Genomic DNA, 18,442 nt, shown 5'->3' with positions numbered 1-18,442 from the left:
GACAATTGAGAGGAAAGTACAGAAATTTCCCATATGCTTCCTACCTTATCCACGTATAGTCCCCCCCATCAACATATATTAACCAATCATTACCAACCAAGTCCATGGTTTTCCTAAGGGTCCACTCTTTCCTTGTTCGTTTGGGTTTTTTCCTCCCTTGTTACTTATTTTTAAGGGTTCACTCTTGTTATTGAACATTCTTCGGGCTTGAATACACATGTAATGACATAAAACCATTAACATAGTATCATACAGAGTATTTTTCACTGCCCTAAAGACCCTTCTTGCTCTCCTGCTCTGCCTGTTTCTCTCTCCCTTCCCCCACCCCCTGGCAACTAATCTTTATTTATTTGGCTGAGCCAGGCCTGAGTTGCCGCTGAATCTTTAATCAAGGCACAGGAGACCTCTTGGTTGCAGCATATGGGATCTTAGTTCTCTGACCAGGGACTGAGCCCAGGTCCCCAACATTGGGAGTGCGAATCACTGGACCACTGGGGAGTCCTGAAACTAGTCTCATTATTGTCCTCATAATTCCCCTTGTTCCAGAATGTCATGCAGTTGGAATCATGTAGTATGCAGCTTTTTCAGATTGGTTTCTTTACTTAGTAATATGCATTTAATTTTCCTCCACATGTCTTTCTATGATGATAGCTTACTTCTTTTTTGCTCTGAATAATATGCCATTGTCTGGATATATCAGTTTATTTACCCACTTACCTATTGAAGGACATCTTGGTTGCTTCCAAGTTTTTCAATTATGAATAAAGCTGCTGTAAACATCTGGTCCAAATGACAATGGTGCTGAGGTTGAGAAATCCTTGTTTATATGAATAGGTAACATCTGTTCTCCGTATCCCCAAATTATGAATTTGTCTCCTTTTTTGTTTCTGTTTAAAAAATGAATGAATGAGAATGTAGGGTTTTACTTCTTTATTCAGTTTAGAACAGTTTTTTAGCAAAAAAATAATTTTTTTTAAATTATCTTGCATGACTTTTGCCTACTATTAAAGAATATTCTAAAACACATACAATAGGGATTTTATACATTTTTGTTTTAAAAAGAGGAACATGTCAATGTTTAATTTTGAAACTACAAATTGTACAGAAACTGTATTCTTAAAAAATATCTTTTCCCTCTTACTTGTTTCTCTAATCCTTCTAACTGATATACTATTTCTACTAATTGTCCTTCAACAGAGCGAAGTTACCTAAAAAGGGAGCAATAAGGAAACACAAGCGTTAGAAAAACTGAAAAAGAGGTCAGAAGGCAATTATTACTTGTGATAAAAAAATATCCGTACAGCAGAAGTTGAACAAATGACTCCAAAATCTGTGAAAGTAGGAAAATGTTCACTGGTAGCAACTCAGAAAAGACGGATAAATCAGTAACTTGTAAGAAAAAGTGAAGTTACAAAAAAGCCTTTAAACCATATTTTTGAGATATAAATTAAAAAAAAAAAAAAACTGGGAGGGAATTCCTTGGTGGTCCAGTGGTTAGGATGCTGCACTTTCACTGCCATGGACCCAAGTTCAATCCCTAGTTGGGAAATTCCCTGCCAGGTAATACGTTCTTTTTAAAAGTCAGAGAAGAATGAAAGATGAAACTAAGATGTCTTCACAAAGAAAGACAAATACTGTACAGTATCGCTTATATGTGGAACCTAAAAAGTACAGTAAATTAGTGAATGTAGTGAAAAGAAGCAGATTCACAGACACAGAGAACACACTAGGGATTAACAGTGAGGGGAGGGAGGCAAGGGGGGCGAGATGAAGAGGGACAAACGAGTAGGTGCGGGATAAGCTACAAAGATATACTGTGCAACGTGGCGAGTGCGGCCAGTGCTTTCTAATGACTATAACGGGGTGTAGCCTGTAAAACTCGCGGCTCACTATGCGGCACACCGGTACGGCTTCCCAGGCAGCGCTAGCGCCGGTGCAGGAGACGTAAGAGACCTGGGTTCCATCTCTGGACGGGGAAGACCCCCTGGAGGAGGGCGCAGCTACCCACTCCAGAATTCTTGCCTGGAGAATCCCATGGACAGAGGAGCCTGGAGGGCTACAGTCCCTGGGGCTGTGAAGAGTCGTTCACCACTGAAGCAACTTAGCGCATACATATTATATACCTGTAACCTATGTAATACTGTACAACTATACTTCAATTAAAAAAATGAAAATACAGGACTTCCCTGGTGATTCTGTGGTTAGGACTCCATGTTTCCAGTGCAGGGGGCTCAGGTTGGGTCCAGGATTGGGGAACTAAGATCCCACAAGCCACCTGGGTCAGCAAAAAAAAAGAAAGAAAGAAAAGTAGCCATTTATTATTTTTAATTAATATGCATATTTTACTGAAGCACAGCTGACTTAGTGTTTCAGGTGCACAGCGAGGTACTTCAGGCATATACACACGCATACATTATTTTGTTATTATAAGATAATGACTATCGTTCCCTGTGGTATACAGTAAACCTCTGTTGCTTCTTGTGTATCTATGTTTTTAAAATTAGAAATCTAGCTTTCTATTCATACTAAGTCAAGCAAGTAGAATCAAAATGTCTTAAATTTTTTAGCTAGGCAAATATGCCTACATTTTCTAAAATATATATATTATATTTTACTTACTATTTATATGTATGTATATGAAAGCCTTTCTACTGCACTTGATAAAAGCTTGAGAAAGAACATCAAATAAAAGAGATGAAGAAAAAGTAGCTATTATTAGAAAGAGAAAAGAAGATGTCCTCAGAATTGAAACTACTAAGGCCAACCAGTCCACCCTAAAGGAAACCAGTCCTGAATGTTCATTGGAAGGACTGATTCTGAAGCTGAAACTCCAATACTTTGGCCACCTGATGCGAAGAGCTGACTCATTGGAAAAGACCCTGATGCTGGGAAAGACTGAAGGTGGGAGGAGAAGGGGACGACAGAGGATGAGATGGTTGGACGGCATCACCGACTCCGTGGACATGAGTTTGAGTAAACTCTGGGAGTTGGTGATGGACAGGGAGGCCTGGCGTGCTGCGGTCAACAGGGTCGCAGAGAGTCCGACACGCCTGAGCGACTGAGCTGCAGTGAACTGAACTGAGGGCAAAGGGCGTGTACTGCTTCCCCCAGGCTTCCCCTGCCTGGATTCCGCCCTCCTGGGGAAGGGACCTTCTTGCGGGTGACAGGCCTGTTTCCTGCCTTGCTTCCCTGTGAGAGGGAAGACTGCGGTTTGGAAGACTTCAGAGCAGTTCGAGGAGATAGAGGGACCCTGCCTTCTCTGATGAGGCAGAAAATCCAGAAAGACGCCCTCTCAGGCCCTTTTCTTGTTTTGTTCTGGGTCTCAGGCTGGGTTCTGAGAAAGGTGGCTGTCCTTGCTGCACCCGTTTGGCAAGTTTATGCGTGTGCACACTCGCTTAGTTGTGTCCTGTAGCCCGCCAGGCTCCCCTGTCCGTGGGATTTCCCAGGCAAGAAGACTGGAATGGGTTGCCATTTCCTGCTCCAGGGGATCTTCCCCACCCAGGGATCGAACCCAAGTCTCCTGTATTGGCAGGTGGGTTCTTTACCCCTGAGCCATCTGGCACGTTTATGGACCACTGCAAATCAGGCCGAACTGACTCAGAGACGACCGTGCCTTTGAAAACTCTCACGGGTGAGAGGCATGAAGGCGGGTTCCTGGAGGGTGTGCAGGTGGCTGACCTGATGACTCCGCTTGTACACAGTAGAGCCTGCACCGTCGGATCCTTAAGAAACCTTTGATTGTAGCACCTGGGCTGGCCTGATGCCTTAGTGGTCAAGAATCCGTCCGCCAAAGCGGGAGACATGGGTTCGATCCCTGGTGTGGGAAGATCGCCCATGCCCAGGAGCAGCTAAGCTCCACACCTCCCTCCCTCCAACTAAGCACAACGACTGAGTCTGTGCTCGAGGGCCGGAAAACGCAGCTGCTGAAGTCCTCGAGCCCTCGAGCCCCAGCTCCACAAGACGAGAAGCCTGCACAGTCAGCTTGCTCACAACTAGAGAGCAGCCCCCGCTCCCCGCAAGCAGAGAAGAAGCCTGTGCAGCAAGGAAGACCCGGCACAGCCAAAAATAAAGAAGTCAATAAAAGTATTATTTTTTAATTATTAAAAAAAGAAAGAAAACTTTGATTACTGTACCTGCAAGCTGCTTCCACTCGTCTCTTGAGGAAAATAAGCCGACGGTGAGATGTCTTGTCCTCGATCCTGTTTTTGCACTTTCGTAGTTATTTGCGCCACCCTAAGTCTTCTCTGTGGTATCTGACTCTCCGTGCACGTGAGGCTCCTTTGTTCAGGGGGTTATTCAGGCAAGAATATTGGAGTGGGTTGCCATGCCCTCCTCCAGGGGATCTTCTGACCCAGGGGTCAAAAATGCATCTCCTGCGAGACCTGCATTGTAGGCAGATTCTTTACCGCTGAGGGACCGGAAAAGGCCCCGTAGTTATTTACTTGAAGGCAGAGGATTACTAGTAGAATCACAGGATCGAGGAGATGTAAGTTGTGAGAGGTCAAGGCAATTCTATGGGTTGATGTCACCCAGCGGGGTCGCCCGACAGGGACCGTTGAGGACAAGCGAGGCCTTTTCTGAAGGGTCCGGGCAGTGCTGCCTGTACTGGAGGACTGGGCAGCTCCGGACATTCTGTTTTTCATGGCTTTTTTCTGTTTTCCCTCAGCTCTTCCTTCCCGAGACCGGCATGGCTCAAAAGGAACAGGAAATGAAAAATATCCAGGTGAGTGTTTTTTTTTTTAAATCCAATCATCTCAGACAAGCAAACATGCCATCTACATTCCCATTCCTCAGAATTAACCTCTGCTAGCCTCTGTGGCAGTTTTCCTCCGCTCCTCCATCCCCTCTCCCTCCCTCCTTCTTTGATAGGCTCCACACTTCTCTGGGGCAGCGTCCTGTGTTTTCACACCCTGAATTCCCTTGGGCCTCACCAGCTTCCCTTGATCGCTGATGCCTGTGACATCCTTTGCTCACTGATCTGGGAGACAATATCTTATTTCTCGCATGTCTAAAGGAGGGGTGCCCTTTCCCCCTAGTAGCTCAGCTGGTAAAGAATCCGCCTGCAATGCGGGGGACCTGGGTTCGATCCTTGCGTTGGGAAGATGCCCTGAAGAAGGAAAAGGCTACCCACTCCAGTATTCTGGCCTGGAGAATTCCATGGACTGTAGAGCCCATGGGGTCACAAAGAAACAGGCAGGACTGAGCAACTTTCACTTTTCACCATTTCCCCAAACCAAGGAAAGCCGCTAAACTGGGGTGTGTCACAATCCAATTTCCACGCCCTGTGAAAAACAGATTGGAAGGCGTCAGTTTAGGAGCAGTGAAAGAGCAAGGATGTTGCTGTTTAGTTGCCAAGTCATGTCCAATCATTGGGACCCCATGGACTACAGCACGCCAGGCTTCCCTGTTCTTCACTGTCTCCCGAAATTTGCTCAAACTCATATCCATTGACCCCGTTATATCATCCAACCATCTCATATGCTAATGCCTTGTTCTAAATAAAGGAACAGACTTATTTGAGTCAGTTCTAGTGAGGTGGGTGAGCCTAGAACCTGTTATACAGAGTGAAGTGAGTCAGAAGAAGAAGAAATTTTGTATATAAATGCACATTAAAAAAAATAAACGCACATACATGGAATCTAGAAAGATGGTACTGATGAACCTGTTTGCAGAGCAGAAATAGAGACGCAAACATAGAGGAGAGACTTGTGGACACAGCAGGGAGAAGCGAGGGTGGGATGAACTGAGAGAGTAGCATTGAAATATATACCCATTTTACCATATGAAAAACAGAGAGTTGGTGGGAATTTGCTCTGTGCTCTGTGACAACCTGGAGGGGTGGGAAGGGGGGCTCCTAGAGGGAGGGGACACCTGTGGCTGTATACCCATCGCTGGTATATGTTGACGTTTGGCAGAAACTGACAAGATTGTAAAGCAATTGCCCTCCAATTTAAAAAAATTAAGAATGGGTAAAAAAAAAAAAAAGATCATAGGTACTTCTCTGGTGGCCCAGGGGTTAAGACTCCGAGCCTCCACTGCAGAGGGCACAGGTTCGATCTCTTATTGGTGAACTAAGATCCTATATGCCTTGTGGCACAGCCAAGAAAACTGCAGAGTTTAGCATGTAATAAATCATAATTATCTTAAAAAAAAAAGATATTGTGGATCAGTGGGGGAAATGGAGACCACCAAATAGAGCTGAGAGAGGTTTAGAAAGTAAAATCGATGGAACCGGATAGGGTTTGTAGAAATGTAACCCTGAGGCTGCGGCTCATTGGCAAGATATCTCAGGTACAATTAATTTTCTCCCAGACACAGCAATCATAGAGAGGCTTCCCAGGTGGCTCTGTGGTGAAGAACTCATCTATTAATATAGGAGCCATGGGTTCAACCCCTGGGTTCGGAAGATCCTGTGGAAAAAGAAATGGCAAGCCACTCCAGCATTTTCTTTTTTAGTCTGTTTTTTTATTGAGGGATAATTGCTTTACAACACTCCAGCATCCTTGCCTCAGAAGCCCCCTGGACAGAGGAGCCTGGCAGGCTACAGTCCATGGGGCCGCGGAGAGGTGGACACAACTTACTCAGTGAGCACACGTAACATTCGGTGAATAAGATGCACAGTTCCATCTTGGCTCAGTGGGAATAAATCCCTGTTCACCAGGCCTCTGGGGCTGGGGGTATTTTTCTGCAGGTCAGGAACTTGCTACAGGGAGGCGTGACCTTTGAGGATGTCGCCGTGGACTTCACACAGGAGGAGTGGCAGCAGCTGAGTCCTGAGCAGAGGGGCCTGTACAGGGATGTGACCTTGGAGAACTACAGGAACCTGGTCTCCATGGGTAAGCATGGCTCCTGGGGGAGTGTCACTCAAGACCTGAAGCCTGAACCTCGTGGCACTCACCCCGAGTAGCTTACCAGTTTTGGCTGTTAGATGCTATTTGCTTTGGATATGTTCATGGCAGGACAGAGATTAGGGCATGTGAGGTGCACGTGGGCTAAATTTAAGGAACCCTCCATCTCAGGTTGTGCGAGTAACCTGAGGATGAGGGCCTCTTTCAGTTTTGTGGGTGGGGGCCTCTCTCTCCACCCCAGTTCTGGACCTGATTTTGGGGGAAACATCATCCTCCAAAAAAAAAGCATTTTAAAATTGTATTTGGATTGACAGCCCCCAGGCACTCCTAGCTGTATCTCCCCATCTGTTCCCTCCACCAAAGGTTGACACACAACACTCACACCAACACATACACACACAGACACACACATTCCAACACGTTTGAACACCCTCAGACACATATCACTCACACAAACACAGAAACACGCACCCAAGCACACAAACATTCCAACACAGATGAATGCCCTCAGGCATGGTACTCACACAAACACATACACAAGCACACAAACACTCCAGCACATAGGAACACCCTCAGACACACGGAACTCACACAAACACACTCACGGAAAGACACACAAACACACACCACGTTCCCACAAAAACTCAGACACTCAACTTCAAACTCTGTATTTTCGATGAACAGGAGGAGAGGACTCTGCCAAACCGGAAGTGATCTTGCGGTTGGAAAATGGTGAGGAGCCGTGGATGGTAGAAACACAGGTGCTGAGGAGTTGCGGTCCAGCAGGTACATAACCAGGAAAGGGAGGGCTAAAGTCACGTGGATGGAAGCCATCCTTTTAATTTTGGCCGCACCGCGCCCCTTGTGGGATCTTAGTTCCCTGATCAGGGATTGAACCCGTTCTCTCTGCACCGATTCCTAACCACAGGGAGGCCAGGGAATTCCCCCCACCCCACCTGACCTTTTAGAAAAACCACTGAGTCCTTTAGCCTGAGTGGACCAAAGTCACAGGAAGCTACTGACTTTTTTTTTCGTAACGAGAGAATCTCCAGGTATTTTTCTCCACACAGCCATGTTCCTTAATTTTAACCTGAATTTTCCTTTCCGAGTAAACTCTGTTTCTCCTCTCTTTGGGCTCTCCTCTGCTCCCTGCGCTCAAGGGCCTTCTCTTATGAGGGCATGATCACAGTACGGGGGCTGACACTGGGTACGCAGCACCGAAAGCAATGCTAGTATTTGTCTATAAACATCATTCAAATTGTATGACTTTTCCCAATAATTTGCTTCATAGCAAAAGAACTGAAAAAGTCGGATCCAAAATTCAGCTGCTTAACTTATATGGGAAAAGAATCTAGGTAAGAAGTCTGTGTGTATATATATATATACAGATGGACCTCCCTGGTGGCTCAGATGGTAAAGAATCTGCCTGCAATACAGAAGACCCAGGTTTGATCGCTGGGTTGGGAAGACCTGCTTGAGAAGGAAATGGCTACCCACTCCAGTATTCTTGCCTGGAGAAGAGGAGCCTGGTGGGCTATAGTCCATGGGGTTGCAAAGAGTTGGACACAACTGAACAGCGAACACTTTAACTTTCATAGGTACAGATTGTGTACATATATACACATAATGTATCTTCTTTTGTATATATATTCCAATATATTTTGAATATGTTGAGAATATTCAGACATATTCAGAATCTGAAAAAGAATCACTTGTGTGTACCCCTGAAACTAACACAACACTGAAAGCCAACTGTACTTCAACTTAAAAATTAATTAATCAAAGCAAACCACAAAGAGAACAAGATCCAGGACTTGCCTGGTGGTCCAGTGGCTGAGACTCTGACTTCCAGTATAGGGCGTGCAGCTTTATACCTGGCCAAGGAACTAAGATCCCATATGTTGCAAGGCAGTGGAGCCCACATGCCTCCACTGGGAAAGCCCAGGCCCTGCAGCGAAGGCCAAATGCAGCTCAAAATGGGAGAGAGCATGACGCAGTTACACGCGCACAGCAATTCATAAGCATGGGATTACCTAAGTCTATCGTAAAGCTTCCTGGTAGCTCAGCTGGTAAAGAATCCGCCAGCAATGCAGGAGACCCTGGTTTGATCCCTGGTGGGGAAGATCCTCTGGAGAAGGGAATGGGAACCCACTCCAGCATTCTTGCCTGGAGAATCCCCGTGGACAGAGGAGCCTGGCGGGCTGCAGTCCATGGGGTCGCAAAGAGTGAGACACGACTGAGCGACTAAGCACACACGTGTTTATTTAGGAAAAAGCGAACCAGAACGCACACATTGCAGGCAACTTTGAGTATAAGTCTGTCCTGGATCTTAAGCTCCATTTATCTGAAACTGAAGACACAGTTGCTACACAACACGTGACCTTCAGTAAGCGGTCGGCAGGTATTCGGCTGTGGTCAGCGGTCACAGGAAGTCCTGTTTTTGATCATTCTTGATCAATACCACCTGAGGTTATATCCGCTCCTTTAGAGTTCCTCCATCAAGTTTCAATTAAGTTAGTTTCCCACAGACTTCACACCTGAAACCAGAGTGATCTCTTCAACAGAGAATTTACAGTATCTCATTTCAATCATGCGAGTGGGGAGATCCACACAGAGCATTTCTTTGTCTTCTTAAATCTATATGTTTATTTGTTTGTTTGTTTTTGGCTGTGCTGGGTCTTCAGAGCTGCTCAGGCTTTTCTGTAGTTGCAACCAGCGGGGGCTGCCCCTCGTTGCAGAGCTTGGGCTTCTCGTTGCGGTGGCTTCTCTGGTGGGGCTTGGGCTCTAGAGCAGGCGGGTTTTGGCAGCTGCGCACCCACGGGCTTAGTTGCCCTGTTGCATGTGCTATCTTCCCAGACCAGGAATCAAACACGAGTTCCCTGCATTGGCAGGAGGATTCTTATCCACTGTATCCCCAGGGAAGTCCGTTTCTTTCTATTCTGTTTTAGAAAAAGACTGGGCCATTGAAGAGCAGAGTTGGAGGTTCCAGGACATAGAGCAGAACCTCAAGACAGAAGTTGCATCCGGCAACCAGGAGACACTGACTGACCACAAAGACCTTGAATGTGACAAACCTAAAGACATCTTCCTCCCAAGCACAGACAGTGTTCCTTCGAGGCTCAGACTCCTTGACGGTGACTCATGCGGAAAACATTTGAAACATAGTTTAGATAAGAAAAGCCATGTAAAAAATAATATGTATAATATATACAAAAGAAGAATTGGCAATGATTCATCTAAACTTAAAGAAAACCAAGTTTTGTGGAATGCCCATCGAAAGTCACTCAGTTCAAAGTCATACCTTCAGAGTCCCCTAAGGAGACAAGCCACTGACGAGTCCTTTGGACGTAATACACATAGACGGGCATTCAGCAAGAAGAGTAGGGCTGCTGAACATCAGAACGCTGATACAGGAGAAAAATGCTATGAATGTGACGAATGTGGGAAAGTCTACAAGCAAAAGCCCAACCTTGTCCAACACCAGAATACTCATGCTGAAAAGAAACCCTTTGAATGTCAAACATGTGGGAAAAGCTTTTCCTGGAAATCCTCCTGCATTAATCATGAGAAAATTCACAAGGAAGAGAAAGCCTATGAATGTGATAAATGTGGGAAGTCATTTAAACAGGGCTCAACCCTCCTTCAACATAAAAAAATTCACACTGGACAAAAACCCTACAGCTGTAACGACTGTGCAAAAGCATTCCTCTACAAGGCAGATCTTGTCAAACACCAGAGAACACACACAGGAGAGAGGCCTTATAAATGCAACGTATGTGGAAAGGCTTTTGCCCAGAAATCCAATGCCATTGACCATGAGAAAATCCACTCTAACGAGAGAGCCTATACCTGTGAGCTATGTGGCAATACCTTCATCCAGCAGAAAAATCTCATTCAACACAGAAAAATCCATACTGGAGAAAAATGCTACGAATGTGACAGGTGTGGGAAAGCTTTCTTTCAGAAGTCAAATCTTCACAGCCATCAGAGAATTCATAGCGGAGAGAAGACCTACCAATGTCAGGAATGCGGAAAATTCTTTACCTGGAAGTTAGGCCTCCGCCTGCATCAGAAAATCCATACTGGATAAAAACCTCATGCGTGTTCTGAATGTGGAAAAGTCTTCCTTGACATGTCGTATCTTATCAAACACCAGAGAAGAATTCACAACAGATACACACCTCCTACACATTAAAATAAGGGAATGCTCCCCTTAGAGGCTAGCCTAGAATAGTCCTCCAGGAGTTCCCACTGAATGATCGGTAAGAACACTCCATCGGAGGGCAGCCTGAGAGTGCTGTGTACCCTTTGAAGATTGATTTTGTTTATTGTTCAGCAAATATTAAGTACCTTTTGTATACCAGGGATACTTTTAAACATTGACAATGTGGCAATAAACCAAATTGACAAAAATGCTCATGGAGTTTTGTTCTAGTGACTACAATCTGTGGTATCCATTTTTAAATTTTCCTTATTTATTATTATTATTTTTAATACATCTCTTTATTCTTTTTTTTAAAGATTTTTTTAAAAGATGTATTTATATAAAAAAAGAAAAAGATGTACTTATTTATGTTTGGCTGTGGGGGGTCTTCGCTGCTGCACTTGGGCTTTCTCCAGTCACAGTAAAGCAGGGGCTGCTGACTGCAGCTACTTCTCTGGTCTCAGAGCGCAGGCTCTAGGTGTGCCGGCTCAGTACTGTGGTGCTCAGGCTTAGTTGCCCTGAGGCATGTAGGATCTTCCCAGACCTGGGATCAAACTGGTGTCCCTTGCATTGCAAGGTGGATTCTTAACCACCGGACCACCAGGGAAGCCCTAATGACTTTTCAGCCTGGACCATTTTTTAAAATCTTTATTGACTTCGTTGTAATATTGTTTCTATTTTATGTTTTGCTTTTTTGGCCAATAGGCATGGGGGGAATCGTGGCTCCCCAACTGGGGATCGGACCCGCACACCCTGCATTGGAAGGTGAAGTCTTTTTAAATTTTAATTAACTTTTTAATTTTATTTATTTTGGCTGCCCTGTGGGGCACACGGGATCTTACTCATGCCCCCTATATTGGGAGTGTGAAGTCTTAATCACTGGACTTCCAGGGATGTCCCATGTATTTTTTTTTTAAGATAAATACTATCGCTAATTGGGGACAATAAACATAAAATGGAACGATATAGCTGCATCACTAAAATGCCCTGGATGGATTATAGTAGTAGTAGTATTTATTTGTATTAGTATATACTGCTGCTGCTACTGCTAAGTCACCTCAGTCGTGTCCGACTCTGCGACCCCATAGACGGCAGCCCACCAGGCTCCTCCATCCCTGGGATTCTCCAGGCAAGAACACTGGAGTGGGTTGCCATTTCCTTCTCCAGTGCATGAAAGTAAAAAGTGAGAGTGAAGTCCGTTCAGTCATATCTGACTCTTAGCGATCCCATGGACTGTAGCCTACCAGGCTCCTCCGTCCATAGGATTTTCCAGGCAAGAGTACTGGAGTGAGGTGCTATTGCCTTCTCCGTTACCATATACTAGTATTTATTTATTTGGGGCTTTTTATTTGGGAACACGATCTGTTAAGTCAATGAATTTAGCAACCCAGGAGAAATATACTGAAAGTACCTGGTAAGTCTTCAAAGTTGGGAAAAAAAGAGGGACAAATAGATGTTTCACACCACAAAAATCTCTGCCCACCTCCCCACTTCACTTTGTTTTCCAAGAGAAAGGGGAGATAATTCATCTCTCTTGGTGAGCAGGAGGAAAAACCCCAGAATTGCTGACTCCACCCATTGTGAGCACCTAGTTTCCTGTGTCGACCACAAATTGGTTCTTGCTGAGGGCATCTGCCATCTGCCTCTGCAGAGACTGAACTCTATGCCTGAACGGAGTTCAGGGTAGAGAGAGGCACTTTGTGTGCCAGAGAAATTGATCGCACTGGTCTTTAGATAGTTGGATATTTTCAGGAGCTGATTTCATGATCCCAGTCCTTGCATCTCCTGTATCTAGAAAATCACTAAATCCCTTCATGGTGCCATCAGCTCCTCATGAGCAGCAGAAAATGTTTTGTAAAGTAAGTGCTTGATTGCGTTGAACTCCCCCTTCACCAAAATCTCACATATTGGTCTTCCCTCGCTGCCTCTTTGGAGCAGTCTCTCCGAGCTCTCTGAGGTGCTGTCTCCCAGGCCATAGTCCTCATTTTGCCTCCAGTGAAACTTAACTCATAGCTCTTACCTTGTACATCTTTTTTAGCTGATACCTGGAACCAGTCTGTCCATGAATTGCATGTATTTTTTTTCAGCATTTATTTGTTTGGGGCTTAGTTGTGGCATCTAGGATCTAGTTCCCTGTCCAGGGGTCAACCCCAGGCCCCCTGCATTGGGAGTGCGGAGTCTTTGCCTCCAAACCATCGGGGAAGTCTGCGTGCATTTTTGCTGCTCACTGCCAGGCAGTATCTTACTCCAAGTCTCACACATGTCTGCTTAGCAAAAGCAAGGGAGCCTGGAAAATAACATTTGTAGCTAATCAGACTTTGCAACACAGGAAGGTAAGCTAGAAGAGGATTAAAATGGGTGTTAGTTAGATTCACCCTCTGCCATGGACAGTCCACCCATGGAGATGGAGGTCTTCAGAAAGTTGAATTCCACACGACAGCAGAAACATCTTCCTGCTTCACATAATACAACCATCCCTCATTTAAATGGGAACACACTCACTCTCTCTCCCTTGGGGAAGTAAGTCTTCCGAGTCATTCCTTTCCTCCCTAACTGATTCCAGGTTCAACCACTACCTTGTCTTTATAGCTTGTTACCTGGAAAGTAAAAGAAAACTGAAAGTGAAGCCACTCAGTCGTGTCCGACTCTTTGCGACCCCGTGGACTGTAGCCTGCACCAGGCTCCTCCACGCATGGGATTGTCCAGGCAAGAGTACTGGAGTGGGTTGCCATTTCCTCCTCCAGGGGATCTTTCTGACCCAGGGATCGAACCCAGGTCTCCTGCACTGCAGACAGACGCTTTACCCTCTGAGTCACCAGGGAAGCTCTTGTAACCTGGAAATTAATTTAAACGCTGACAGAACACAATAGATGTCACAGTAGGGGGAAGAGATAAGAATAAGGTGAAATCTTTTCACTTTTGGATTAGACAATAAATTGAGAAAATATTATATTATGGATGGTGACTGGAGTGCTCTTGGGGCAGGAGATGGCCCCAGGCTACGCATTAACAACTGACCTCCTGCTCACACATCTTGGGACCTTGCATTCATCAGCAGCCCCCCGTTTACATTTCCTGAGGCAAGAGACCAGGGGGCTCCGGGACTATGCATTCATGACTGGACCCCTGTTTCTGTTTCAAGATCTACACCTTGGTATAAAAACCAGCAATGGGAATAGGGTAAATCACCAGACATTGGGCATTTTTATGGCAGGAACAGACTTGGACTAAACCCTCTAAAAAGATTACGAGATCACTTACCTCCCATCCTTGGGGCAAGGGAGACACTGTTGTTCAGTTGCTGAGTTGTATCTGACTCTTTGCAACCCCGTGGGCTGCAGCATACCGGGCTCCTCTGTCCTCCTGAGTTTGCTCAAATTCATGTCCATTGAGTCGGTGATGCTATCTAACTGTCTCATCCTCTGCCACCCCTTCTCCTTGTGCCTTCAATCTTTCCCAGCATGAGGGTTTTTTCGAATGAGTTGGCTCATCAGGTGGCCAAAGTATTGGAGCTTCAGCTTCAGCATCAGCCCTTCCAGTGATTTTCTTTAGGACTGAGTGGTTTGATCTCCATGTTGCCCAAGGGACTCTCAAGAGTCTTCTCCAGCACCACACATGCGCAAAAGCCTTCATGGAGTCAAAAAATCAGGATAATTCCAGGCCATAATGAGCCTTTGGCCACCTGGGATGAAGCACCAACTCTGGAAAAGACCCTGATGCTGGGAAAGATTGAGGGCAGGGGGAGAAGGGGACGGCAGAGGATGAAGTAGCTGGACGGCATCACTGACTCGATGGACATGGGTTTGAGCAAACTCTGGGAGATGGTGATGGAGAGGGAGGCCTGGCGTGCTGCAGCCCATGAGGTTGCAAAGACGCAGGACGTAGTGACTGAACACACACACTGTTGAATAATGGGTCTTGCTTCTCCCAGAAGCCTTCACTTTGAGATCCATCTCAGCTGAAGGGTGCATGTGCACCCCGGGGGAGGGTCCTGGGGTAGGTCAAGTGTGGAAAAAGAGTCAGATCGTCGGGTAAAGCTACGCAAAGGCCCGGAAGCCCTGTCCTCCCTGAACGACTTGACTGCCTCTTGCTGCACCCCTCCTCTCGAGAACCCCACATCCTTTCTCTCAGGGTGCGCATCTCTGCCTTGGTTCTGCCTTAACTACACAAGGTGTTTCTCTGTGTCCTCTCACACTGGTGGCTGCGCTACGTCTCTAATAATAAACTGTGCACCCGCATTTACAGTTCTTGCCTTGGGGACTTCCCTGGTGGTCCAGCTTCCACAGCAGGGGGCACACGTTGGATCCCTGGTTGGGGAACTAATATCCCGCCTGCCATGAGGTGTCCCCTAAAAAAAATACCTACAAATAACAAGCACTGAAAAGAGTGTGGAGAAGAGGAAACCCTCCTACACTGTGGGAATGTAAATTGGTACGGCCACCATACAAAACAGTATGGAGATTCCTCAAAAGATTAAACATAGAGCTGCCATATGACCCAGCAATCCCGCTCCTGGGCATATAGTCAGACAAAACTATAATTTGAAAAGATCCATGCGCCCCTATGTTCACAACGGCACTGTTTACACCAGCCAGGACATGGAAGCAAACTAGATGTCCGTCACCAGGTACATGGAGAAAGACGTGGTACATAAATACTCTGGAATATCCAGTTCAGTCGCTCTGTCGCGTCCGACTCTCTGTGACCCCAGCAAAGAGCGGACTGCAGCACGCCAGGCTTCCCTGTCCCTCGCCAACTCCCGGAGTTTACTCAGCCACAAAAGAGGGTGAAATACTGCCATTTGCAGAGATCCAGATAGACCTAGAGATTGTCAGACAAAGTGAAAGGAGTCAGAGAAAGAAATGACCAGGTGCCACTTACTTGTGTAATCTAAAACACGACACGTGTCTGAAACAAGAGCAGACTCACAGACAGAGAACAGACTTGCGGTTGCCTTGGGGGATGAGGGGTGGGAGAGGGTAGACTGGGAGTTTCAGATTAGCAGGTGCAAACGATTGGATGTAGCGTGCATAAACAACGACGTCCTACTGCAGAGCACAGGGAACTCTGTTCAGTACCCGGGGTAAACCATCACGGAGAAGAATAGGAAAAAGGCTGCATGTACGTGTAACTGAATCCCTTCGCTCTAGAGCAGAAATGAACCCAACATGGTAAATCAACGAATTAAATCAATAGGAGATGATTGCTCACCACGACTTTCTTTTTTGGATATTGAGCTTTCTTTACACTTGACAGTGCCCTGGGGAAGGAGGAAAGAGATGCACAAGAAGGCAAGGATAACCGGAGGCCAAGGAACAGAGGACGCGGATGTGGAGGGGAGATCTGGGAGGGAAGCTCGGAGACCTTGTGAAGTCACGGGTGAGGACAGGAGACGGGAAATCGCGTTACACATACAGGGGTTAAATGAAAGCCAAGCGTCCAGGGGACCACCGGATGCTGCAGGTCTGTGGTACCCACGCAGCCCGGCAGTTTTCTTTAAACTCACTGCGCCAAGGCTGGCTCGTAAATCAGCCCGTGTGACTCCACGCTGGGTTCACCGCTCAGTGGTGCCATCATGGCGTGAAGGAGACTTTGACCTTGGAATTGATGGCCTTCCTTCTCGTGGCATCTGTAAATGCAGTGGGTTTTAGAGTTACTGCTTTTATGTTTTTTTTTTCCTTCGTTCACTCCTGCTTTTATGTTTTCATTTTAATTCATCTGACCTTGTTATGACTTTGAAAGCAGAATGTGACTTGAGCCCTACATTTCCATTCACAGAACTTGGCTGTTACTTTTTAAAGGGCTTTACACCACGCTGAAAGATTGTTGCTGAACGAAAAGGCACCGCACCGGGATTCTTGGCCTCTGGAGGAGAAGAATTCAATCCGGGGCTAGAGACGAGGCTTGATCGCTCAGAGCTTTTGTGTAATGAAGTTTTATTAAAGCATAAAGGAGATAGAGAAAGCTTCTGACATAGGCATCAGAAGGGGGCAGAATGAGTACCCCCCTGCCAGTCTTCAGCTGGATGTTATATAGTCACTAGCAGTCTGTTAATGAAAGAAAGCAATGTCTTAAAACTCAGGATGGCACCAGGCCCCCCATCCATAAAATGCATTTTGGGATAATCTTGGCACCAGATGATTCATCCCGGGCCATAAAACGATTGACTTGAATCTTGTAGAAGGGCAGATCACCATACAAATAGTTTTGTTTACATAGATGAGGGGAACAATATCTGAGTATAACATACAGGTTTGTCAAGTAGGTTCTGAGCCATAAGGTGGAACCCACTTTAAGACAGAGTCAGGGGAAAATGCATAGTACATTAACATAGCTTAAGACAAACATTTCCATAAGAAAAATGCATTGGTTGCTCAAGGTTTGAGAATAATTAACTTCAGGTGAAACCAGGTGTCATTATGGCGACACAGTATTTCAAGAGAAACCTCCTTTTAAATTTATATATAGAAAAAAATATACCGCTAGTTGTTTCCTCCTGCCGCTTAAGTGAGAGGAAAATGTCTGACAACTTGCAGCCTGTTTCCTCTGTTTGGAGACCCTGGCCTTCCTGCCTGTTACCCTCCCAATAGAGTCATTGCTCTGATTGCTTTCCCTGCCCTCCAGTGACGCCCAAGAAGGTCAAGCGCACCTGTGAGAAGTCGAGAGAGCAAAGCAGGTGAGGTAACACACGGGCAAGCACATTACTGTGGACATTAAACTATGTGCAAGCAAATTTATATTTCATGGTTATGTATGTAGGATTGGAAGAGAACACAGAAATACTAACAGTGGAATTATTGACATGTTTGTTTCTTTTTTTGAATTCATTTATTTATTTTTAATTCTTTTTTTAAATTAAAAAAATGTTTTTTACACAGTACTTTCTGTCGTTCCCCCTTAAATGCTAAAATAATACTTTAAAAAACCTTGTGCATAGCTCTGTTTGCTTCCTCCCACCTCCTGTTTCCTGCCTCTAACTGTGTAAACATGTCCTATATTTTATACATCACCAGGATTTTTTTTTCCTTTTTTTGGTCTTAGTTCCCCAGCTAGGGATTGAACCTGGGTCCCTGGCAGTTAAAGCGCCAGCTCCTAACCACTGGAACCCCAGGGAATTTCCCACCAGAATTAGTTATTTTTTTCCTCACCAGGACTTTATCTCTCTGTACTCACAAAATCCTCTCATCTTTCATACCCTTACTCCTATGGCCTACTGACACTCAGTACTGAAAGACTGTTTAAGCCTTGGCTACTAGGTTATGTTATTCATGTATAAATATTTATAGTCTTATTAATATTAATAACTTCAACATTTTAAGATGCTTTTGAATTTTCAAAATCAACCTCATATAATTTTTTAACATACTCAATTTCCCATTAATTATTTCCC

The 18,442-nt window shown here is 45.4% G+C and overlaps 2 protein-coding genes across 2 annotated transcripts in view; one reads left to right on the top strand and one right to left on the bottom strand.

Annotated features, from left to right (window-relative positions):
• LOC138097115 (zinc finger protein 805-like) overlaps nucleotides 1–18,442 on the bottom strand; it is a 724,976-nt gene that overhangs the window by 133,989 nt on the left and 572,545 nt on the right. The gene's annotated exons all lie outside the window — the stretch shown is intronic.
• On the top strand, nucleotides 1,768–11,043 carry ZIM3 (zinc finger imprinted 3). Its single transcript, XM_068992210.1, is given in 5 exon segments — nucleotides 1,768–1,785; nucleotides 4,667–4,723; nucleotides 6,692–6,836; nucleotides 7,533–7,634; nucleotides 9,797–11,043. Coding segments are annotated over 5 exon segments (1,569 nt in total).

Source organism: Capricornis sumatraensis, chromosome 20 (genome assembly GCF_032405125.1).
Source record: "Capricornis sumatraensis isolate serow.1 chromosome 20, serow.2, whole genome shotgun sequence".
NCBI lineage: Eukaryota > Metazoa > Chordata > Mammalia > Artiodactyla > Bovidae > Capricornis > Capricornis sumatraensis.
This window is presented reverse-complemented; position numbering and strand designations above follow the sequence as displayed.